Source organism: Phascolarctos cinereus, unplaced genomic scaffold (assembly GCF_003287225.1).
Source record: "Phascolarctos cinereus isolate Bilbo 61053 unplaced genomic scaffold, phaCin_HiC Scaffold_726;HRSCAF=1367, whole genome shotgun sequence".
In the NCBI taxonomy this organism is placed as follows: Eukaryota; Metazoa; Chordata; class Mammalia; order Diprotodontia; family Phascolarctidae; genus Phascolarctos; species Phascolarctos cinereus.
In genome coordinates this window covers 407,892,551-407,916,224 of record NW_027556098.1, presented here as the reverse complement: position 1 = coordinate 407,916,224, position 23,674 = coordinate 407,892,551, and the positions used below count along the sequence as shown (strand labels likewise).

Genomic DNA, 23,674 nt, shown 5'->3' with positions numbered 1-23,674 from the left:
GCAGCAGATTGGATCAGTGTAGTAAGTGTGAATGAAGAGTCAAGAATGACAGCGGAGATTGTGAGCTTTACTCAGTGGAGCCTTGGGTAAGTAATAGGGAAATCCAAAAGAAGGGAGGGTTTGAAAGGAAAGATGAATGAATTAATTTTGAGCCACAGAGATATCCAGTTTGAGGGGTACAAGATGCAGCTGGAGACATGTGGCTTGCTCAGCAGAGAGCCTGAGACTAGAAAATCATCTGCATTGAGATGATTATTAAGCTCGTGGGAACTGACGAGATCAGCAAGGGAGAGAGTACTAACCAGAAAGAGGAGGGGGCTCTGGGCAGAACCCTGGGGGAGGCATACCCACTGTGAGCAGATGTCACGTGGATTCTGAGGCAAGACATGATAGAGCAGTATCACGAAAGCCCAGAGAGGAGAGGAGGTTGTCGGCAGGGCCAAAAAGCTCAGCCTTGAGAAAAGGTTGATTGATAAAATGATAAGATGATAAAAAGATGATCAGAAGCTTGAGTGAGGGCAGCTTGAATTCATTGATAAGGTTGGAAGCCAGAGTGCAGAGGGAGAAGGAAGCAGTTTGGTCAGCTCTGAAGAAAGGGAGCTCCAAGTTTCAGTGGTTCTCCTGCACCTTCCAAGTGGAGGTTTTTTAAGATTGGCTGAGCCATGGGAAGGAGCTGGTAAACAGGTGGGAAGCGATGATAGAGTGTAGGCCACAGAACAAGACATGATGAGCTAGTGGCCTTCACTGTGCACGCAAAGAGAGGAGGTGGCCACTTCTTCATTAGAAATGGGAGCACAGGAGATGTCTGAGTGATATGTCTCAGCAAGAGGGTTAGTGGAGGAGAGATGAGAAGAATTGGGACAGGAACTGTGGAGAGTAGGATAACAAACCAGTTAGAGAGGAATAGAGTATTTGCCTTGGCTGCAGTGAGTGCCCAGTCGACATGTTTTCATGATTTCCTCCAGTTCCATTCAGCCTCTTGTGAATAGGAAGCAGATGGCAGGAATAACCCAGAGGATTATCAGCAGTAGTTTGGAGATGGGGGTGGGAGAGCAGCAAGGGATTAGTGATGGTGGAGAGTTTGTTCACCAAGGATTCAAACTAGAGAAGGGAGGCAAGTGTAAAGGTCCGGAGGTGATGGCCTGGGAAAGACCTGAGGGGCTGAAAAAGTGGAGGCCACAGTGAGGCTGGAGAACAGGGTTAGGGATCATAAGGCAGGGAATGGGAATGAGGAAAGATTACGTGATCAGGTAGAGGAGTTTGAGGCTCCAGAGTTTTCTGTGGGACGTGGTTTTGAAATAAGTTGTCCCTGAAAGAGGAAGTTGGTTAGGCCCACGGGACCAGTGCCTAAAATTGAATGAGAGGTTAAGAAAGGAGGCTGGAGAAGAGAGTGAATGGCTGAGTGTGTGCCCCCAAGAGAGGGAACGAGGCCATTGGTGTGGAACTCTGTGGAAAGTTGTTGCTGTCATTATCGCATTGGTGTCCTGTGGCAGATGCTCCTCGGGGTGGACATCGTACCTGTGGAGAAACAGTCTGGCATTCGTTTACGCTGTTTTTGTCTATCTCACAGAGACCTCTGCCAAGGAGGGTCTCCTTCTCTGGTGTCAGAGAAAGACTGCACCATACAAGAATGTCAATGTGCAGAACTTCCACATCAGGTAAGCCCCTGGGGCCCTGGCCCAGGACACTCTGCTTCTTGCCGGGTCTGTGAGAATTCTGCTTCAGGTGCGCCAGGCTCACTAGAACATCAGAGAGCTGGCAGCCCCCAGAAGAATTTGTATCGGGGAGGGGGGGGTGCCTTTCATTAAGTGTGCATTGACAAAATAGGTTATTGGCTTACGTTTCTGACATAATGTTGTTCCCTGTTATTGAAGCCTCATATGGTTCACCTTTATCTTTCTTAAAAACAGTCTTTGATGTGAGAGTAAAACTGTGAAAGGTTATAGGATTAATGGAGATTTAGAGCTGGAAACTGGACACCAGCTAGTGCAGTCCTTTTCATAGTAAGAGGAAAACACTGAGTCCCAGAGAGCTCCAGTGACTTGCCCGAGGTCAGCCGGAGGTTGCAGGTCGTGGAGCTGGGATTGTGGGGTCTGTGGCTCTAAAGCCAGGGCTGTTTGTGCTGCTCATTGCTTCTTCATCGTCCAGTTTGTCTCCTTGCCTCCAGGCATTACCCTGAGTGTCCATCCTCGAGGGATGGCCTCGATCCCTATTTCTGAAGACCATGATCGACAAACGAGAGAATTCTCTAAGAAGTCAATTTGTGCAAGCCATGTAAACTGTCAGGGTCTTCGGTAAAATTTAATTGTCACTAACATCCTAGTTGGCATTTGATGGTGTGCAAGGCACTTTATACGTGGCAACTTATCTGATCTTCACAACTGTCCTGTAAGGTGGTTGCTGTTTTTATTCCCATTTTACAGATGACAAAACTGAGACACAGAAGTTAAGTGACTTAACCAGTACGGTGCAGCTGGTAAGCCTCCAAGGCAGGATTTGAACTTGGGTCATCCTACTCCAAATCTTACCCTCTATCCATTGTGCCAGTTTTATAAAATGGTGACCAGATGAACAGGTGGAGAAGGTAGTTAATTGAACCTTGGGACAGTGGAAAGAGCAGTAATGGCCTTGTATTCAGAGGACTTGAGTTTAACTCCTGACTTGGCTGTTTTACTCCCTGTGTGACCTCAGTAAAGTTGCTTACCTCTCTGTGTCCTGGTTTCCTAATCTGTAAAGTTAGGAAATTGGACTAGTTGCCTTTAAGGGCCCTTCCAGCTCTTCATCCTGCGTCTCTCCTATTACTCTTCTCAGAACTAGTCACTGGGGGTGAGGCTTTTAGTAAAAGCTGTTCTTAAAGCGATAGAGAGAAGGAAACTCACGTGTGTCTTTTTTCTCAGCTGGAAGGATGGTCTCGCTTTCAATGCCCTGATCCACAGGCATCGGCCAGAGCTGATAGAGTATGACAAGCTGCGGAAGGTAGGGCTCTCAGGCCCACGTGCCTGCCGTGTGTAAACCCTGCCCCACTGCTCAGGGGTAAGAACACTGCCACTGGCTGAAAGCAAATCCTCCAACTGGCTCCATTGTTGACACCGTCTCATCCTTGCAATCTTGAGGACTCCTTGTTATTCCTTTAAACCCGGGCCCTGTAACTAGCCTAGGACTGTTGAGGGTCAGGTAAGCCTGGCCCTCGTCTGGTCTCTGACGACCCTGCTCAGCTAGAAGGGACGTTTCTCTAATCCATCCGGAGGCATTTTCAGATCCCTTCTTATGTGCCAGTTCCTATTCAGGATGCTGGGACACTGTCCAGACCAGGGCAGACAGCAGGCAAAGTGAGGGTTATAAGAATTTAGAAAGTGAAGACGGTACTTGAGGGCAAGGGCAGTTGGCAGAGGGTGCCAGAGGAAGCCTGGACCTGTGCTGGAGGCCTCTCCGTGGAATTGGGGCAAGGCAAAATTTAGAAAATCTTAGAGTCAGGAATTGTGGGTGTTATGCTGAAAGGAGCATGAAGAGTTGTGATTGGCCAGAGCCAAAAGGGTCATGTGGGGGAAGGGAGGTCAGTGGGGACAGGTTGTAGAAGGACTTGAACACTTCCCATTAGAACTTTGGCCTTTAACTTGGAGAACTCTTTTGGGGAAATGGTGGGGCTGCAAGGAGGGACTAATGTGTGCAGTGAAGATTGAGGAAAATGAATCTGGCAGGCACGTGGAGAAGCCAGCATTTGGATTCCTCATTGGTGCCTCATTTTCCCTGTGGCCAAATCTAAGATGAGCCTTTGAGATTAGCTGTAGCCTGATTTGTGCAGTCTTTCCCCTCTCCCACCAGCATTAGTGATTCCTTATGGCTTACACAGCATGTTGAAAGTAAACACTTGCAGTAGGTCCCAGCAGAAGTGGAGCCCAAGACTTCCCTCTTTCCTCTCTAGACATCTGCCAGCCCCTAGAAGGTCACTGACCCTCTTGTCTTCCCTCCAGGATGACCCTGTCACAAACCTGAACAATGCCTTTGAAGTCGCTGAGAAGTACCTAGATATCCCCAAGATGTTGGATGCTGAGGGTAAGCACTGGACTACTGGCCTTTCATTTCCTAGACGTTGGTGCAGCAGGTCTGTGGTGAGGGCCTGCCTTGTGCCCCTTTCTTCCAGGTGCTTAGATTCTCATTCTAAAATAAAACAAAATGAACGAGCGCACGTGAGACAGAGACGAGTATATGACCATGTCATATACCGTTTCCTGCTGTCAGACTCAGACAGAAACGGATCCTGCAGGCTGGCTGCACTTGGGCTTAGGAAACCACAAATCACTATCACCTCTGGATTTTCACTCTGTTACGCGTTTCCCAGGCACATTTTAATCTGGCTTGTACCCTGGGAGTTTTGCAGGATGATTTTTGAAACCTGTAGTCTAGACAGTATTCAAAAGGTGTCAGAGAAAGGAGAAAAATCTGTGTAGGACAGGGTAGTCAGGGAAGGTAGGACTTGATTTCTGAAGGGTAGGCTGGATTTGCACAGAGGGCTTTTTATTTAATTAGTTTCTAGCAAGATGCTAGGTACAGCCAAGTGTCTCAGTGAATAAAGGAAGACTCATCTTCCTGCCTTCAGATTGGACCTCAGATACTTACTAGCTATATGATCCTAGGCAAGTCACTTTGCCCTGTTTGCCTCAGTTTTCTCATATGTAAAATGAGCTGGGGAAGGAAACGGCAAACCGCTCCGCTACCTCTGCCAAGAAAACCCCCACTGGGGTCACGAAGAGGTCAGACATGCCTGAACGACAACAGAGCACAGGATGCTTGTCTCACCCCTTTGTCCGTATCGGCCAGAAGTCCAAGGAAGGCCTTCCTCCAGGCAGATGGCCATCAGCCATTTGTTCTTACTGCTTTATGTGGAGTCAAGAGCCAGTAGAGGTGGGTCCTGTTTTTTCCCCTGGGAAGGACTTGGCCTTGGGAATTTCCTATTTTCCTAACCCTGGGAGGGGCAGCTAGGTGACCACAGTAGATAAGAGTGTCAGACCTGGAGTCAGGAAGACTCATCTTGCTGAGTTCAAATCACTCAGACATTTCCTAGCTGTGTGACCCCGGGCAAGCCACTTAACCTTATTTGCCTCAGTTTCCTCATTTGTAAAATGAGCTGGAGAAGGAAATGGCAAACCATTCAAAGATCTTTGCCAAGAAAACCCCATGGACTGGCTGGGGTCACATGAAGTTGGACACGATTGAAATGGCTTGACAACCACAAAACTCTGGGAGCTTTCCTGAAAGGAGAGCCTTTCCTCTGGAGCATCCCTATTCCATGTACAGAGTGATCAGTTGCCTTGTCTGATGGTCCTGTTCTTCCTGAGAAATGGGCCTTGCAAGCAGCCCTTCCGGCCTGGGTCTTTTTTTCTGTATAAATCTTAGGAGCTTCCTAAATACTGTACCACTGGGAGAGGGCGTAGGGAATGTCAGGCTATAGAGATCGTCTTGTTTGGTCCTGTCATTTCACAGAGGATTTGTCTGAAGTCCAGAGGAGGGGAAGGAGCACAGCTGCTTAGTGACAGCACTGGGGGAGGAGCCCAGAGTGCTTCCGTTACACTAATGTTGTCTCCTAGGTGGCAGCAGCTGACTGCTTTCCTGGGATGTCCTTGAGCATGGCACCCCTGTGCCCTCTTCTCCTTCCCTTCCACCCCAGCCCAGTGAACAGGTTGCTTTAACCTTTGTTGTTCACTTTCAGACATCGTGAACACAGCCCGTCCTGATGAGAAGGCCATTATGACCTATGTGTCCAGCTTCTACCATGCCTTTTCAGGAGCGCAGAAGGTACCCGGCGAAGAGGGCTGGGCCTGCCTCGCTGTCCCTCTGCCCCTGCAGCCTCCCATGCTCACCTCGTTTCTCTTGCAGATGGCAGTGGCCTCTTGCTGACTGGAAGCCATTCCTCTTCCTCTTGGTACCCATCTGTGTGTTCTCCCCAGCAGAGCCAGTCGCACTGTATCACTGGGCACAGAAATTGGCAGTTGTGGGCATTTAGGCTTGGGCCAGTCCAGTCCCACCTTAGACCTGTCTCCTTCTCCCATGCCGTCACCCAGGCAAATTTCCACCTTTAAAAGATGTGATTACAAATGGAACCCACTTTTTTTAAAGCTCTTTTGTCCACCCCCTAAATTTGGGGAACCAGTTTGTGGAGACAGGACAAGCACACAGGCACACACACACACACACACACACACACACACACCCCAAAATCTTGTAGCCAAGCTGGGGTTTGGTTTCCAGTCCAGAGCGAATGCTTATTTTCTTCTCCTGCATGAGCCCAGGACCCTGGCTCCAGCTGCTGCCCCTGCACTTTTCACTCTCTCCTGCCTTTCTCTCTCTCTCTCTGCGCAGATATTGTGGGCACTCTGAGGCCCGATGAGAAGGCCATCATGACATACGTGTCCTGCTTCTACCACGCTTTCTCGGGGGCTCAAAAGGTGAGCTTCGGGTGGGGGAGCCCTTGATGCTGCAGCAAAGGGCTGTGCCCTGTGAGAGATTTCCAGCAAGAGCATTTACCATGTATAGGTTGTACCAGGAGTCCACTCTGGCTTGTGCCTGGCTCTACATTTTCTACTCCCATCAGGAGCAGTAAAGAGGGCAGGCGCTCTTGTCACTTCCTTCTGAAGGATTCCTGGACTGGCATTGGAGAGAAATAATGCCTCCGCTTAGCCCAGGATCCTGACTGGTGGGGCACCAAGAGGTGCTCCAGCTGATCCCTACCTCCCTCCCTGGTGTGGCAGGAAAGGTCTGTTTGCTGTAGACGTATTAAGATGATAACAGTGTAAGCATTGTATTGGAGGATATTCTTCCCCCGGTGAGCATTTATTTCACCCCAGGGATCTTCCCCCTCCAACATCTATGGAGCCCTCTCCCATCACTTCTGTCATGCCCAGGATGTGAGCTGTTAGCATTGTTAGCTATCCAAGGGCAGAGCCTTAGGGCTCTGGATGACCTATGAATAGCAGCTTTTCACTGCGTTTTATTTTCTACCAACTCACGATTTTGGAAAGGTGCTGCCCACTGTAGCCTCCTACTCCTCCTTGGTTCAGCTCTCTACTTAGCTCAAAGCATTCTAGACCCGTAGTGCCGTGGAGGAATTAGTAATTCAATTAAAAATATCAGTTCATTTCATCATGGGCTTCCACTGCCCACCCCCACCCCCACCCCCAGTTCCTGTGGAGGCAGAAAAGGCAAGAAACTGCTAGGCCTGGTTTGGCTCCCCTGGCTCCACAGCTTCTGTGATGGAGCTGAGGGGCACGAATAGCTGAGGCCAGGGGTTCACCAAAGCCCAGCTGTCTTGGTTGAGGTGTTGGTCTCCTTATCCTCAGTCATGGCCTCCTGAGTACCAGAAGCTCAGAGAGGGAACGCTGCAGTCCAGACAGATCAGCCCGAAATGGGGGGAGCCCAGACTCTTCTTGACTCTGTGTTGTCCTTCTTATGATGGATGAAGAGCCAGCTTTTTAAGTCAGTTCAGGGCTCTGTGGAAAGCTAAGAATGGCGTTGGTTTCTTCCCCTCGGTTGTCAGAAGGCCTACTTGACAAGACTCTTGTGATGGCCTGGGATCTGTGTTAGTTTTGGTTATTGGGAAGTGGACTTTGGGGAAGGGCAGCTAGGTTGTTGGAAGGCTGAAATGAGTGAAGAGGCAGGTGTCATTTCAATACTGTGACCTGCCAAAGAGTCTGTGCTATTTGAGCCTTACTGTGGGGTTACTATTCCATCTTCTCCGCAAGCCTATTCCTTTGGGATGGAGAATTATAAAGGAAGTCCAGAGGTTTTCTAGATGGCCCATTTCAGAGGGGACTCTGGAGTTGTGGGATGCCCAAGTGGAGACTGGGAGCCACAAAGCCGTGATGCGTCTGCCAGAGGTGGCGGGGACTACTGTGCTGCCCCCTGGCATTAGTAGGCCCATGTGTCCCATGCTTGATTGCTCTGTGTTTGGGGGAAATGGGATTGTGTTGCCACAGTGTGGATACCCTCAGCTCTTTCTAGTGAAGAGCTAGCTGTCCCGTATCCCTTGTCCCTCCATCCAGCCCTGCCTGGCCAGCTGTCACAGGGAGGAGTGCCTGCAGTTGGTGAGGGTTTTCTGCAGGGAGTGGGGGCATCACGTCTGTCCTGTTGCCTCCAGACACTAAGATATCTGTTTTCAGCATTCGTGGTTAGCTCTGTAGATGTTGTGGAGAATCTTGTTGGATGGGGAATGATGGACAGCTGAGAAGAGGGAAAGGTCGTGGAACAGGAAGTGCAGAGCTTGTCATCTTCACATACTTTGGTTGACCTCTCTTTTGCGCAAAGGTTAAGGACTAACATTCTTCCCTCCCCCCAGCCAAGCCGTCATTGTTTTGGTGCTTCCCCTTACATTCTTTTTGGGGAGTTTTTCTGCATTGGCTTATATACTGCACGCCTCGCATGGCGCTCTGGCTTCTGTTAGCATCTTGTAGCATGTGCCAGTGTGCCTCAGTATGAGTGTGTGTGATTGTGTGCATATGTAGGCATGCACACCCCCCACCAGTTCTTGCAGCAGGATCCCTTTTTGGCTGGCCTGGGAGGCTAGCTGAGTCTGTGAGGGTGGGGCCTGGGGAGGGCACTTAGCACAAGCCACTGATTTCCGTATTAGAGTTCATGATTATGGAGGCCCTTGGTAGCTCACCTCCCTAGCCTTTTCTGTTTTCCTTCCCCATACTTCTGTAGACCCTCCTCACTATTTCTGTTGCTGTCTGGCTTTCAAGTCCTCTTCTTGGATCCTTTCTGTGCTTCCTGAAAGGTACCTGTTCTCTCCACTTGCCTTTCTGTGTGATTTCCCTCTCCTTCCTTAACTTCCTTGGCCCTTGTTTTGTGATCTTTTGAAGAAAGCAGCTCTGGCCCTAGTGTGGCCAAAAGGACAGGAGGCCAGGGCAGTGGCCCTGGGACAATTTTTTCAAGGTGCTGCCAGATTCATCTCTGATGTTGAGATGGCCACCCTGAATTCAGTCTCCTTACTCTCTATGCCTGTGTGTACCCCTTCATCCCTGAGGATAATTATGCTTCGTGGTGTTTCCCGTAGTAAGCACATTCTCCTGGGAAGATACAGAGGCTGTGTGAGGGAAAGGGCACAGCTCTTGTTCTGTGCATTCCGACTCTTTCCTCAGGCACCGTATGGGCGGCCCACCCGGCCAGTCCCCCTGAAAGGAGACACTGCAGGCTAAGCCACATCAGAAGCTCTTAGATAGCCATATACATCTCTTGGTGACCTGGCTCCCCTTGGAGAAAGAGACCCTGCCTAGCCTTTGCTGACCTCCTCTTAGTGCTGAGGGAGCATGCCAGGTTGCAGTTGAATTCATTTATCAAAAAGAAAAATAGAGAGGTTGAAACCAGATGGAGCTGTCAGCCCAGAAGTGCTGAGCCTGTCCAGGTGGGCAGTGGGACGTTTAGCTAGGGGCTGTTGTCCAGCTCTGGTGTTTGGACATCTTTTTCTGACTTAACATAACAGTAGCCAGCAATGTTGAGGCTGGGCTCCATCTTGGAGAGTTGGGCAGCCTAGGAGACTTCCTTAGGAGAGCACCGTGGGGACACAGGTGCCAGTGAACTCTGGTAGCACTGTGAGTTCTTTAGGACTTAATCTTGCTTGGGACTGACTTGCTGACTTTCCTTCCCCCTGTTCTGCAGGGTGGGGGGGTGGGAAGGGGCAGTTGGGACCTGGCTCAGCAACTTCACAAAGGGGCTGGGGAGCTGTCTCACGTGGCCCTGACTGTGTTTGTGCTCTGTTCTCTACTCCACTAGGCTGAGACCGCTGCTAACAGGATCTGCAAGGTGCTGGCCGTCAATCAAGAGAATGAGCACCTGATGGAGGATTATGAGAAGCTGGCTAGTGATGTAAGTCTGCTCTGGGCAAGAGCCACTTCTTTTTAGGCCAGTGCAAATGTGTGTGTATTTTTATTTTGAGCACATAAAGCATGACTCATAACTCTCATTACATGTGAAAGGGATACCATACTCTTGTCCTCTGAAAACCAACCCCTTTATGAATTGAAGTCCTCTTAGAAAATCAGCCCCCTCAACTTTCAGATTCCAGCCTTTCTTCTTCGTGGGACTTGTATGGCATCAACATTTGCTCTGTGTGTTTGTGTGTATGCTTGTGCACATGCGTGCATGTAATACTACTGAACGTCCCGTAAAAGCCTCCTCACTGGTGCAACCCTGGCCTCCCCTGACTCCACAGCTGCTGGTGTGGATCCGACGTACCATTCCTTGGCTAGAAGACCGTGTGCCTCAGAAGACCATCCAAGAGATGCAGCAGAAACTTGAGGACTTCCGTGACTACCGGCGGGTGCACAAACCACCCAAAGTGCAGGAGAAATGCCAGCTGGAGATCAATTTCAACACTCTGCAGACCAAACTCCGGCTGAGTAACCGCCCTGCCTTCATGCCCTCGGAGGGCAAGATGGTGTCGGTAAGTGGCCACCCAGGCTAGGTGGCCTTCCACCATCACTGTCTTCCTTTGGAAGCGAGAGTAAATGGGTGTTTGGGAAAGAGCCTGGGATTGGAAAATTGGAAGCTAAATCCATCTGGGGGTGCTCACGTAGCCTTGGTCAAGTGACTTCCCCTCTCTGGGCCCATGTTGCCTCATTAATAACATGAGACGGTGGACTAGATAATTTCCGATTTTAAGGTCCCTTCTACCTCTAAATCATTTGGTCCCAAGGATTGACCTTAGAGCTCTTCCGTAGGAGCCCCTGGGTGATAGAAGGGGCTCTTCACATGTTGTGAAGCACAGGATTAATGGCCTGCTTTCCATTCTTTGACTAGAACAAATTTATTTCCTGACTTAATTGGCTCAGGTTGGTTTCTTAGCCCAAATCTCTCACCCTGCTATTGAGGAGAGAAGAGTCTTTGGGACACTATCCCTGTCCTTTTTCTCTGTGGACATACCAGTGAGCTTTCATTCACTCAGTGACTCTAAATAATCTCTCTCTGTGCTTTGATTTCGAGGACATCAACAATAGTTGGCAGCATCTGGAGCAGGCAGAGAAGGGCTTTGAAGAGTGGCTGCTCAATGTAATTCGGCGGCTGGAGCGGCTGGATCACCTGGCGGAGAAGTTTGGGCAGAAAGCCTCCATCCATGAAGCATGGACTGATGGTAGGGGGCCCTGGCTCAGCCACTAGTGTCTCTTGTCTGTCTAGATTTTGACTGAGGGAGGTTCCACCCCAGCCCCACAGCCTGAGCATCCCTTCAGAGGGGTCTTAAGGGAGACCGCCACTGTCATGGCCAGGCAGGAGGACCCTTGAGGCCCCATAAATCCAGCCACCTGTGCTACTGGGATGACCCATCTCAATTTGATCTTCACAACCCAATGTCCCTGAAGATACCCAGGAGATCTTTGGCCTTGTCTCCTGGGCAGCTCATCCCAGCTAGGGAGCAGTTACGTGTTCCCAAGTCTGGTGATCTGATCCTTCTGCTATTCACATTTTGCTAACACTTGAAGGGTTACCAGATGCTTTCCTCATGAAAACTTTCAGAGGTAGAGAGTGAAAGGAGTATTCCTCCCATTTTACAAATGAGTGAACAGGTTCACAGAGAGGTTAAAGGACTTTCCCATCATCACAGCCCTAGTAATTAGTGAAACAGCCATGTCTTTCCTGACAGTATTCCTTCCACTCCACCATGCTGCCTCTTTGGGGGATCCCCCAGTTCTGATGTCCTAGAGTTTAAAGAATAAATGTAGGTTTTTTTCCCTCTTTCCATACCCACCATGATTTTAAAGACATCAGCACTGTCTTCTCAGCTTTTTTCTTCAAATTGAAAGTTCACCAGTCAATTTAATTAATTGACAGTTAATTTAATTCCTGTGGTATAAGGTTGGTAAGTATTGTTAGATCTCTCTCCTTTGCACGGAATACTGAACAACCAGCCCACTCTCCCCCTGCAACGCAGCCTGTGCAAGCCCTGAACGTGTTTTATGCCGCGCCCGGTCCAGAGTGTATGGGCTCCTCAAAAATCGGGAGGGACGGACTCCGCTTTGTACTCCAGCATGGTCCTTAGTGGGAGATGCTGGAGGCCAAGAAGTAGGTTCTGTGGCTGCTCAGAACCAGGGCCATTACTTATCTTGCCCTCCTTCCTCAGGACCCAGTCCTGCCAAAGGACAGTTTGGGCTTCCGTGCCTCAGAGCTCTGTTGTCGCTCTTCTGTTGGCCCAAGGCACCCCACTGTGATTCGGCTCCCTTCCCCCGAGGGTGGGGCCAGATAGTGTGAGCCTGAGGAGCCTGGTGAAAGCCACCAGATTTGGCCTTCATCTTTTCCCCTTTGTTTAGCCCTTGCCTTTTCTCCCAATACCCTCGATTTTGGGCTCTGAAGAAAGATGCACTGTGCTGAGGAAGCCATTTTCGTGGGCCATTTCATCCAGCTTCACTGTCTGTTCAGCATTGTAGAGGTGGCCTTTAGTCAGCCTGCCTTGGCCCCCTTGGCTGTCAAGTCCAGACAGGCACCTGAAGTCACAGAGTGGGCGGTATCTTGTAGCACAAACTAATGCTGCCCCTCTTTGGGCTGGGCTGGCTAGGGCAGGCAGCTTCTCAGAATTCACGCTTCCCTCCTCTTCCAGAGCTAGCCAGGAGACTCCCCCAAAAGACCCGAATCCCCTCTGGGTTTGTGTGCAGAATCAGCTTGGAGCCAGAGCGTTGGCCCATTAGACAGAGTTGATCTTTGTTCCTCCGTGGAAATGTAGCCTCTTTCCTATTGGCCCTCTCACCCAGCTGTTCAGGAAGCTGACTCCATCCCAGGAGTCCTAGGCTTTGCCTCCTTGGTCTTGAGAGACAGCTGGGTGCTGGGCCCAGAGTCAGGAAGACCTGAGCTCAGTTGACCTTGGGCACTTCCTGGCTGTGTGGTCAAGTCATTTCATCTCTGTCTGTCTCAGTTTCCTCAACCCACCTCCCAGGGTTGGTGTGAAGCTCAAATGGGATAATAATTGGAAAGCCCTTTCAGTGCCCCTACCACAGCTGACGCTTAATGAAAGCTTCTTTCCTTCCTCCATCTTGTCACCGTTGTGTAGCCCCCATCCTTTTCCTTATTTCCTGGTGACTTTGTGTCTTGATTGTTGGATGCAAAGGGGTATGTGTGTGTAGTGTCAGCTCCGTTTTTGAACTTGGGTCCTCTGCCTTCAAATCCAGAGATTTTCCTACTGACATGCACATGAATCCCAACAATCTAATTTCAGATCCTAGTTCTGCTCCTTGCTTGACTCTGTGTGTGAACTTGGCCGCAAAGTTGTTCCCTCGTGCCCTCCAGTGGATTGGCTGAAGGGCGTGCCAGCCACGAACAACGCTGTGGCAAGTCTTCCTGGATGGCCTTGCTTTCAGACTTTGGAGCATGGACAGGCTCTGTCACAGGACTCTGGCCATGGGTTTGTCGCAAGCCATAAACTAAGAAAAATTGCTAAACAGACTTCATTCTTGTGAAGTGAGCTTGATCCTCCGTTTCTGCAGTGACACTGGTAGAGAAGGGGACAGAGCCTGATAGGAGTCGCATGGTTTTTAGACTGTCTCCTTCATGTGGGAGAGCCTTGCCTGGTGGCCGGCACATGTATTGACTGCTGAAGTGCCAGCATCGTACAGACCTGCATATTCTCACTAGAAATGATAACTCCCAAAGGAGGAGGAAAAGTGCAGTTAGATGGTAGGGTTCTCAGCTGCTGGGGTTTACCGGGCATTGTTATTTTATAGGACAGCCACTCAACTTGTATTTCAGCACTCATGAGAAATATGTGCAGAAAAGACCACTTGAAAATAATTGCAACTTATACAGAGGTTGGAGAGGCAGAGAAATTTTGTGAAGCTCTCCAGTGACCACCTGTTAGCTTTGGAAATGAATACGAATGCATGCTTGTCATTTAAAGCCCCCTCCCGGCCTGGCTCCCACCTACCTTTGCAGGCTTGTACATGGCTCCCCTTTAATCTTGGATTCTGTGGTCCAGCCAAACTAGCCATGCTATTCAGGACGTGTGATGGCCCGGCTCCTTTTTCCATCCCTTTACACAAGCTGTGCCGGTTCCTGTGTGAGAACCTTTTTCCCCCTCCTTTGCAATGCCCCCACACACACACACACACAGAAGATTACCATACATTGTGTGTGTGAGAGAGAGAATCAGTGCAATTGGCAACGCAGCAGTGCAGTGGGCACCCAGCTAAAGAAAGTCCGACTGATGGCAGCAGGGCGGGAGAACCATCCTGAGGGGCAGCCAGCCTGGCCCCTTTGGGTCGTGGTAGGGAAGGGACAGGTGGATGGAGAGGGAGAGGGAGAAGCCGGGCTCTGAGTTCAGAGCAAGCAGGCTTTCACAAGCGATGGGCTATCCACAGCATACACATCTTTACCATTAAGACACGTGACGAAAAGATTTTGAAAATCCGAGATACTCCTGTGCTTTATTTTTTTGTTCGCTATTAAAAAAAAAAAGCTTTTGATTGAGTTGAACAGAGCACCAACTTCTCTTCTCCCCATGGTATCTCCCCCACACATATCAAAGTTACATAAGATTCCTCAAAAGGTAAACAACAGAGATCTTGTTCAACCCTCTCATCATAACTATCAAGAAAGCATAAAGTAGGTTGAAGTTCACGTGTCAGACTAGATTGTCATGGGAGGCAAGGACACAGAGCAAATTCTTGTAGTTGGTAAGGCACAAATGGGCCGTGGTCTGTATCATAGGAGGGAATCAACAGTCACAGATCCATTTGAGTGTTGAGTGACTTTTGGCAGGTCACTCCTTTGCCATAGACCTCGGTTTCTAAATGAGTGTATTGACCCAGACTCCTCAGATCCCTTCCTCTGACCCACTGGGGTCCCTTGCCTGTTCTTTACCAAGGTAACAGGGCCTGGCACGGCTGCCCTCCTCAGGCCATTCTAGGGAAGACTTCACCAGCCCTAGGGTCTTTGCGTTCCTTCCATAGTTAATGCTGTTTTTTCTCTGGTGTCTGTCCAGATCCCCATGCTGGGCCATTGTACTCTCATTCCCCAGAGCTGAAGCCCTTGTGCTCCCAGCTGTGGGGTCATGTGAAACTGGTGCCTGTTCCCTCCTCCTGACGTGAGACAAAAAGGCTGTCTGCATTTGTGCTACTGCCTCCCAGCCCTTAGTTCTGTCAGTCTTGCCACTGAATTCTGGCAAAGCTTTAGCCGAGGTGGGTGAGTGTGGGCATCTGTCAGGCAGCTTGTCTGTGACTAAATTATTTCTGGTTCTGACTTGGTTCTCTGGCTTGGCTTCCCCTTAGGGATTAGGTGCCCCAGTGGCTAATGTCCCTTATACTTCTGTATTCACAGACATAGGGAGGAAATGTGTCTTCCTCACCATTCTGGTGGCCCCGGCTAAGGCAGTCTCTTCTGCCACTCCCCTTGGCCTAGCAGGCACTGAAATGGGCTTGGAGTCAGAAGTCCCAAGCTGGAATCCTGCCTCAGACATTTAGTTTTGAAGAAAGCCACTGAGCCTCTGTCAGCCTCGGTTACTTGGTCTGTGAAATGGAGATAATAATAGCATCTTCCTGACAAGGTGGTTGTGAAGATTGGTTGAGGTGACACATAAAACACCTTGCAAATCTCACAGTGCTGTATGAGTTCTAGCTATTATTATCCTCACTTCCTGCCTGAGGGGGCCATGGGCTACAGCCTCTCCCTTCCAAGTCCAAACTCCGTACCATCTTTTTGTTGCTGTGTTAGTATAAGGAAGGCAGTCCACTGGTTATGGTTTCTACCCTTGGTAGAAGGCAGGAAAGGTGAATGGCTTGCCTTTTATGCCTTCATCACTTTATTGCCTTCTTCTGCCCCTGCCCATGGGTTTGGGTAGGAGGCTCTGAGGGGGTTCAGTCTAGGGACTCTGGCCCTGTCTCTGAGTGGGTGCCTGGAGCCTGAACACCCCACAAGACTGCAGCCGATCTGACCTAATAATCTAAGCACCAGTTTCCCAGTCCATCCTAGGGACCTGCAGGAGATGCTTGTGCTCTTGGGAGCTTAGAATTGACCTCTGAGCCTCCTTTCCTTCTCTAAAGTTCCCTTAAGTGGCGTGAGCTTTCTTTGGTGTTCTCCCTTTGCTTTTGTTCTCCGGTGTATAATTACTCAGACCCCAAGCCTAATAGCAACGTTTCTTTAATTCTTCAAAAGGCCCGACAGGTGAACCCTTCACACTTCCAGTTGCACCATTGTCCAGAGCCTGGGAAAGATGGGCTGGTGTAATTTACCTTAGGGAAGCTCTGGATAGAGATAAGGGCCCACCCCTCAGGCTCTGTGCTGGGCCTCTGTCCAACCTTCTTCCCTCCTTTCTGCCTCAGGCCGTCTCCAGCCCTGCCTTCATTCACATGATCGTGGCATGAAAGGGAGAAGGTACTTCATAAACCAGCTCATCTTGTTCATACCTGAACAGTAATAATATTCCCTTGTACTGGGGCCCTAGCAAGCCTCCCCTGCCAGAGCAGTTGGGTTTTTTAAACTTTGTTGGGGTTTTTTTTCCTGGCTTCAATCTGTTCTTTTTAACTTGCCTTCATTCCTTCTAGTTCTGCTCACTACTTCCAAACAGGACACAGTTAATCCCTTTTCCCCAACAGTTCTTTAGATATCTCCGGAGAGCTGTCATTTTTCTTTCCCATCTCTTCTCCCATTATCCCCAATCTTATCTTCTCTAGGTTAGGCATCCCTAATCCTTCAGTCAATCTTATGGATTGGTCATTGAAAAAACCTAAACTGTGGGTGTATGAAACCCCCACAGATATGTGGCTTCCCCGGGCCTAAGATGCCTGCCTTCCAGTTTCCAAACCAAGACCCTGAGCCAATGCCATTGGGCGGTCAGGGGTACAAATTGGCCAAACTGAAGTGTTCTCTCCTGTCCTGCCTGAGCCTGAGGCTGGGCCCCTGGCTGTCCCCCAGGCTAACCCAGTTCAGGCTTTAGCTGACCTAGTGGTGAGGAGCGCCCCTCTGCCTTGATGGGGGTCTCTGTTAACCCAGCTCTGACCATTCCTCTCTGATCCCTATCCCACAGGTAAGGAGGCCATGCTGAAACAGAAGGACTATGAGACAGCTACCCTGTCCGACATCAAAGCCCTCATCAGGAAACATGAGGCCTTCGAGAGTGACCTGGCAGCCCATCAGGACCGCGTGGAACAAATAGCTGCCATTGCCCAGGAGCTGAAGTATGCTGGCTTCTCTCCCACATGGGGCCCAGGGCGGGGAACGTGTCCTCAGAGGAAGCCAAACGCTGCCACTTCATGATCTGACCTTTGAGGAAGAACTAGTAACCTTCTGTGGCCCGAGGTTTTTGTCTCCTTCCACACTCCTCCTTTATCTCCAGAGGCCTTCCTGAGCCGCTCCTCCACAGTATCTGAGTCACATAAATAGACGTCAGGCTGGTCTAGTAGGATGGTTTTGGTAGGAGGGCCTCTTGGCCTCCCTCTGTCTCCCTCCGTGTGGGTCCTGCTGGCCCACATGTTCACTGCATGGCTGTGTTTGAGCAAGGCTGCCCCAGGCCCCCAGCCCTGCATCCAAAGGGGGAAGTGGAAAGTACAGTGGCACCATTGTTCCTGGCCCTCCCAACCCCCTTCCCCTTTTCCCTTGATTAGAATACACTTATTGTAAGAGGTTCCAGGCAGCCCAGGATTTTTTCCCTCACTTCCCCACCCTAGTCAGATAAACTCATGCACACAATTAGTACACTCAGCACTGGGCCTGTGGGGAGCCAATGAATGTGTGCCTTATTCTCCTACATTGGGTGTCTACCACCTAGAAGTGGGAGGCCCAGGGCATGACTTAATGGAAAATCCTTCAGTCCCAGCGGGGAGCTCCCAAAATAACTGTCTGTTCCTCGTCTAGAGCTGCCCTTTGCACAGCCCTCCCCTCCCCTGCCTGCCTGCCTGCCTTTACCATCTCCAGTTATGCTTGTTCTGTAAGGTTGAATCTCCAGTGTTAATACTTGGAGAAGCCAAGCCCTGGGTGGGACAAATTTCCTCTTACTCAGTCCCTTCTTCCTGCCGTTGGGCTTCCTCTCCCCATCCTCTCCTTGGCAAATCTGGTATACGATAATCCTTCTGGATTCTTGATGGCTTTTGGTGTTGTCTGCCCCCAGTGGGAAGCCTTTAATTAACATGAGACCCCAAGAGATCATCTCATCTACTTCCCTACCCATAAGTAGTGATGGACCAACCTACACCGATTAGCATTTCTAACAGATGGAAAGACCACTGCTCATGCCGAGGAAAATGGGCCTCAGCAGGCCTCCACAGTTTTTCTCTCCCTGTCTTCACAGTGAACTGGATTATTATGATTCCCCAAGTGTCAATACTCGGTGCCAGAAGATTTGTGACCAGTGGGATGCCCTTGGCTCGCTGACACACAGTCGAAGAGAAGCTCTGGAGGTGAGGTCTTTGGTCTGGGCACAGGGACAAAATAACGGAGCCTCTTAACACCCTGGCACTGACCACACCGGCCAGATCCCACCTTCTCCCCATACATCAGAAGTGCAGATGGGCCTTCAGAATTCAAAATATCCAGTTCATGAATGGGCTGGGGGAGGTGTGGGTAGATAGCATTTTGTGGGGCTCAATGGACTTGAGACTAGTTCAGGGCAAATCAGTAGTGTGATGTGGTGTGGCAGCTGGAGAACCTTGTGCACTGGACTATTCTGGTCCCTGGCTTGGGTATTATTCCTGCCTTATCTTATGAAAGATACTGACAAGCTTGAGTGCCCAGGGAAGGCCAATCCGAGTAGCGGAGGGCCTTGAGGCCTGCCGGCAAGAGTCTGTGGAAGGTCCTGTTGGGGTGTGTAGCCTGGAGAAGAGAGAGTGGTCATTGTAGTGAAGCTTGGTCCCGGCCCGGGGAGGCGGGGGGGAACTCCATAGCAATGAGAACTGGCTCAAGTGCAGGGGGCTGTGCAGCCCTCGGAGGCGTCTTTTCCCCAGAGACCTTCCCGAAAAGCCTGTTAACCTCTTGGCTCTAGAGGGCATGCCCTTGTGGGTGCAGCGGGAGCCGGTTAGCTGCTGAGCTCTGTCCTGGCAGGGAAGCCTGCTCACCCCACCACAAGCACTACCCAGTCTTTGGACTTCCTCTTTAATGACCCTCCCCACCATTCTCCCCACTTCAGAAAACAGAGAAACAGCTGGAAACAATTGACCAGCTGCACCTGGAATACGCCAAGCGTGCAGCACCATTCAACAACTGGATGGAGAGTGCAATGGAAGACCTGCAAGACATGTTCATTGTCCATACCATTGAGGAGATTGAGGTAGATAGGAAGCCTCGATTTCCACCTCTGAAAAAACCCAACAGGCCTGGTATTCTGCTGCCTGAGTAGGCACCTTGAAGTCAGCAAAACCTTCCATTCTCCCCCTTTCTGGCCCCTAGAGACAATCCAGATTTTCTAGACAGACCCTCTGGGAGCCCCCCTCCTTTGACCACCCTAGATCTGATGGAAAACCTTAGCTGCCTTTTCCGTTAAAACTGTTGACAGTTTTGCTTGCCATCTAATCCCTGGCTGGTCCTACCCTCCAGGGCCTAATTGCAGCCCATGACCAGTTCAAGTCCACCCTACCGGATGCCGACAAGGAGCGGGAGGCTATCCTCGCCATCCATGGGGAAGCACAGAGGATTGCTGAATGTAACCATATCAAGCTGTTGGGGAGCAACCCCTACACCACTGTTACCCCCCAGATCATCAACTCTAAGTGGGAGAAGGTGAGACCAAAAGGCAGGCTGGGAGCAGAGCTTTGTGAGCCTGAGGCTGGCCTGCTGACCTAGAACATAACCCTTTTTACCAACTTTTTCCTGAGTAGGTTCAGCAGCTCGTGCCAAAGCGGGACGATGCCCTGCTGGAGGAGCAGAGCAAGCAGCAGTCCAATGAGCGTCTCCGCCGGCAGTTTGCCAGCCAGGCCAACATTGTGGGGCCGTGGATCCAGACCAAGATGGAGGTGAGGGAGGAGCCATTCACCAGGCCATAGGCTTAGAGCGCCACCTGGTGTCACATGCAGTCCATGATGGTCTATGCATGAGCGCTGCAAGAGGGTTCACGTTTGAGTCTTTTAGACCTGAAACCAAGAATAATACTGGATACTTATAGAATCTTCTGCGAAGTCATTGGGATTGGGCTCTCATTTCTTTTTAAGTTCAGGGGGAAAGACTGTTGGGGTTAGGGTAGCCAGGGGACGCCTCATTGGGGCCTGAGCCGAAGCACAAAGGTGGCATGTCATTGATATTGGTGCAGGGTGGTGGGCGTGATGATAAAAAGGGACCCTCAGAGCTGGAAGGCCAGGTTCCTGTTGAGATGCTGTGGGATGTAAGATTGAAGCCTTTAGAAAGGGGCTCTCTGTCCTAGGTGGGAGCATCATTGGGGGAGGAAGAAGCTCCCACGATCTGGGGCTCTCTGTCCTTTTCTTGACCCAGGAAATTGGGCGTATTTCCATTGAGATGAACGGTACCTTGGAGGACCAGCTGAACCACCTGAAGCAGTATGAGCAGAGCATTGTGGAGTATAAGCCTAACCTGGACCTCCTCGAGCAGCAGCACCAGCTCATCCAGGAGGCCCTCATCTTTGACAACAAACACACCAACTACACTATGGAGGTAGGGATGCCGCTGCAGCGGGCCTTGGGACCTGGCATGACCACCCTGTGCAGGGGAACAGCCAGTCCTCATGTTTGCCCCCCCCCCTTGTAGCATATCCGTGTGGGCTGGGAACAGCTCCTCACCACCATTGCCAGAACCATCAATGAGGTAGAGAACCAGATCCTGACCCGGGATGCCAAAGGCATCAGTCAGGAGCAGATGCAGGAGTTCCGGGCATCATTCAACCACTTTGACAAAGTGAGTGAACTCCGACCTGCTCCCCTCTGTGCCAGTTCCCACCTATATCCTTCCCAAACCAGGTTGTTTGGCATTGCCCACATCATCGAGAACCCTTCCTGGTGTCCTCTTCCCCTCCTTCCCTGACTCCCACCTTCATCCATTCATTCGTTCGTTCGTTCATTGATTTAGCACTTACTGGCCAAACCTCTGCAGCATTTTTGGGTGGAGAGAGGCAGGCTAGGAGACTAGAGAGATGTACAGCCATGGTGCCCACCTTCATTGAGCTTACAGTCTGAGTCTGGCGGGCCAGAGAAGACAGCTACACAAACACAGCAGTAGTACTCATACAAGGTGTTATGAGAAAGGTCACGAGCAGTAACAGTTCCCAAGCCTGTCTCAAGGCCAGAAGATCAGTTCTGTGTAGATGGCTATAGTAAAACCATTCCATGGCCTGGTCAAGAGGAGAGCATACCCTGAGGAGCAAAGCTTGCCCCCACCGAGACCTCCTCTGTTCCTCACCTCTCTTATTGCCCGTTACCTAACGCAGCAGGGAAGTCTGCCTTCCACTGTTATCAAGGTCACCCAACTAAGAGGAAGAGAAGATGAGGCTGAGCCAGAAAATTATGTCAGAGGAGCTGGCTGCAAGCTCCTCTTCTCTCGGGAGTCTGGCTGGACAAGCTCATGCCTTCTCTACTCCCACACCCCTTCCCTTTTCCCTAGGTCACTGTGTCTGTGTTACCCTCTAATGATGTATTTCCCTCCTGTCTGCTTTCCCATGTGTCCCTCTTCCCCTTCCCCAACCCTGCATGTGGCCTCGTGGCTCCTTCTCCCTGTCTCCGGCCTCGGTTTCCATACCCATCCCTCTTCCCCTCCTGCTCGGTGGGGTCTGGACTGTGCCCCCCTGGATGGTTCGGCAGGATCACGGCGGGGCCCTGGGGCCTGAGGAGTTCAAAGCATGCCTCATCAGCCTGGGCTACGATGTGGAAAATGACCGACAGGTATGAATGCCCTGCTGGGACTGCCCACCCAATGGTTTAATTAACTGCCTCTCTCTCTCTCCCCCTTTCTCCCACTCCACTGCCTTCCTTTCCCATTCACCATTTAAATCATCCTCACTGGCCTCTGCTCTTCTCATCCTTTTCTCTTACCTTGAGTTTTCTTGGCCTTCTCTGTCTGTTCATCCATCCCTGTGCCTCTCTCTCCTTCTTTTCATCCTCCACCTCTTGCATGTGCCGTCTCCTTCCCTTCATCCCCCGTTCTGGGGCCTCTCCTTCCACCGTCCTTCCCTCGGAGCAGAAGCAAACTGGCAGCATGGACGCTGATGACTTCCGAGCTCTGCTTATCTCCACAGGATACAGCCTGGTACGCTATGCGCTCTTTTCAGCCTCTCCTTCTCCTCCTCCAAACTTGCCAGCTCCCTTGGAAAGGAACAGAACGTTCCTATCTTCTCTCGGCCTCTGACACAGCCAGGTGGGAGGGCCACACTGCCTTCGGCTGCCAGGGTTGTGTCCTCTGTTCCCATCACCCCTGCTGCCCCTTGCTGACATGCTCAAAGTCTCTTCTACTTTCACTCCCAGCATCCCTGCGCTCTTGGCTTTGCCAAACCCAAGACAGAGGAAGTCTTTTTCTCCCTCTGTTTCTGTTCACTGTACCCCCTTCCCGTTTTATCTTTTTACCTTTACCTTCACCTTCTTTGATACCTATGGGCAGAGTTGGCTAGTGGCCTAGGTTTGAGTGACTAGTCATTTTGAGGTTTGGGGTGGGACAGATCTAGCAAACATGGACAGCAGATCCCCCAGAGTACAGAGGGGGAAGAGTTGGTTTTCTCCCTTCTTCCCTGGTTTGGGGGTGACATGCATACTTGTCGGACGACTGACATCCAGTGGCTCCTCCAGACTTAGCCTGAAAATGGGTAGCCAACTCCTCAGTAGATGCTGAACATGCCTAACCCTGTGCCTAGGTACCATTGAAGAGACAAGGAGAACTTTAGGGAACTCTTAAGTTTAAGCAGGGGTTCTAGGCTCCTGAAAAAAAGAGGATGATGCCAAACTGTCAGTAAAGAACCAAGGTCTTTGATCCTTTAAAGAGCTCACTTGAGCATGGGAGCTGAGCTCACTTGGCTAGCTGCCTGGTGGAGTCCTGCGATAGGAGATAGAGGGTGCATTAGGCCCACCAAGGGATTGCTCCTCTCCTTAGTCAGGGAGGAAAGACCCCTGAACACCGCAGTAACAACACCTCCCTTCTCTTCCCATGCCCCTACAGGGTGATGCTGAATTCAACCGCATCATGAGCGTTGTGGACCCCAACAATAGTGGCATTGTGACATTCCAGGCCTTTATTGACTTCATGTCCCGAGAGACCACTGATACAGACACAGCTGACCAAGTCATTGCTTCCTTCAAGGTCCTCGCTGGAGATAAGGTGAGGTGGTTGGTGCTTGGGAGCACCAGGGCGTCAGAGGAGCTGATTCAGATAGCCTCGATCCCACAGTCCTAGAACAGAAGATCCTGCAGAGGTGGGAGCATAGGGATCAGAGCTACAAGGGGTCTCAGAGAAATCATTTGCTCTGCATGAGATCATGCACCATGTAATGGGTGGACTTAGGCCTCTTGGTTCCTGTCTGGGGTTCTTTTCCACACTGTCTCTTAGAGGTCATGGGAAAAGATGGAAGCCATCTGAAGGCAGACTGAAAAGACAGCTTCTTTAGTCAGAAGCTTGCAGAAGGGCACAGGATATAAAGTTATGAAAGGTACGGAAAGCAGGAATACAGGCTTGATCTCCACGTTTGTGAGAGAGTTGAATTAAGCTTCTCTCTTGGTATATAGAAGAGAAAGTGCTTTCAGCTGAGTCTTAGGCCATCTGGACACAGTAGAAATTAATGTGAGAAACAAAT

General features: G+C 50.5%; 1 protein-coding gene across 4 annotated transcripts in view; it reads left to right on the top strand.

Annotated features, from left to right (window-relative positions):
- The window catches only part of ACTN4 (actinin alpha 4), an 82,348-nt gene that overhangs the window by 56,774 nt on the left and 1,900 nt on the right, over positions 1-23,674 (top strand). The window contains exons 5-21 of one of the 4 annotated variants that reach the window (XM_078145801.1): positions 1,571-1,658; positions 2,898-2,976; positions 3,972-4,053; positions 6,358-6,443; positions 9,763-9,855; positions 10,202-10,432; positions 10,972-11,119; positions 16,991-17,141; positions 18,251-18,359; positions 19,085-19,225; positions 19,492-19,674; positions 19,773-19,907; positions 20,380-20,559; positions 20,653-20,799; positions 21,699-21,779; positions 22,078-22,143; positions 23,044-23,202. In XM_078145801.1, the coding sequence (XP_078001927.1) occupies positions 1,571-1,658; positions 2,898-2,976; positions 3,972-4,053; positions 6,358-6,443; positions 9,763-9,855; positions 10,202-10,432; positions 10,972-11,119; positions 16,991-17,141; positions 18,251-18,359; positions 19,085-19,225; positions 19,492-19,674; positions 19,773-19,907; positions 20,380-20,559; positions 20,653-20,799; positions 21,699-21,779; positions 22,078-22,143; positions 23,044-23,202 (2,159 nt within the window). Of the gene's footprint in view, positions 1-1,570; positions 1,659-2,897; positions 2,977-3,971; positions 4,054-5,707; positions 5,794-6,357; positions 6,444-9,762; positions 9,856-10,201; positions 10,433-10,971; positions 11,120-16,990; positions 17,142-18,250; positions 18,360-19,084; positions 19,226-19,491; positions 19,675-19,772; positions 19,908-20,379; positions 20,560-20,652; positions 20,800-21,698; positions 21,780-22,077; positions 22,144-23,043; positions 23,203-23,674 lie in introns of all 4 variants that reach the window. The other 3 variants (XM_020978446.2, XM_020978416.2, XM_020978410.2) reach the window with 3 other exon arrangements.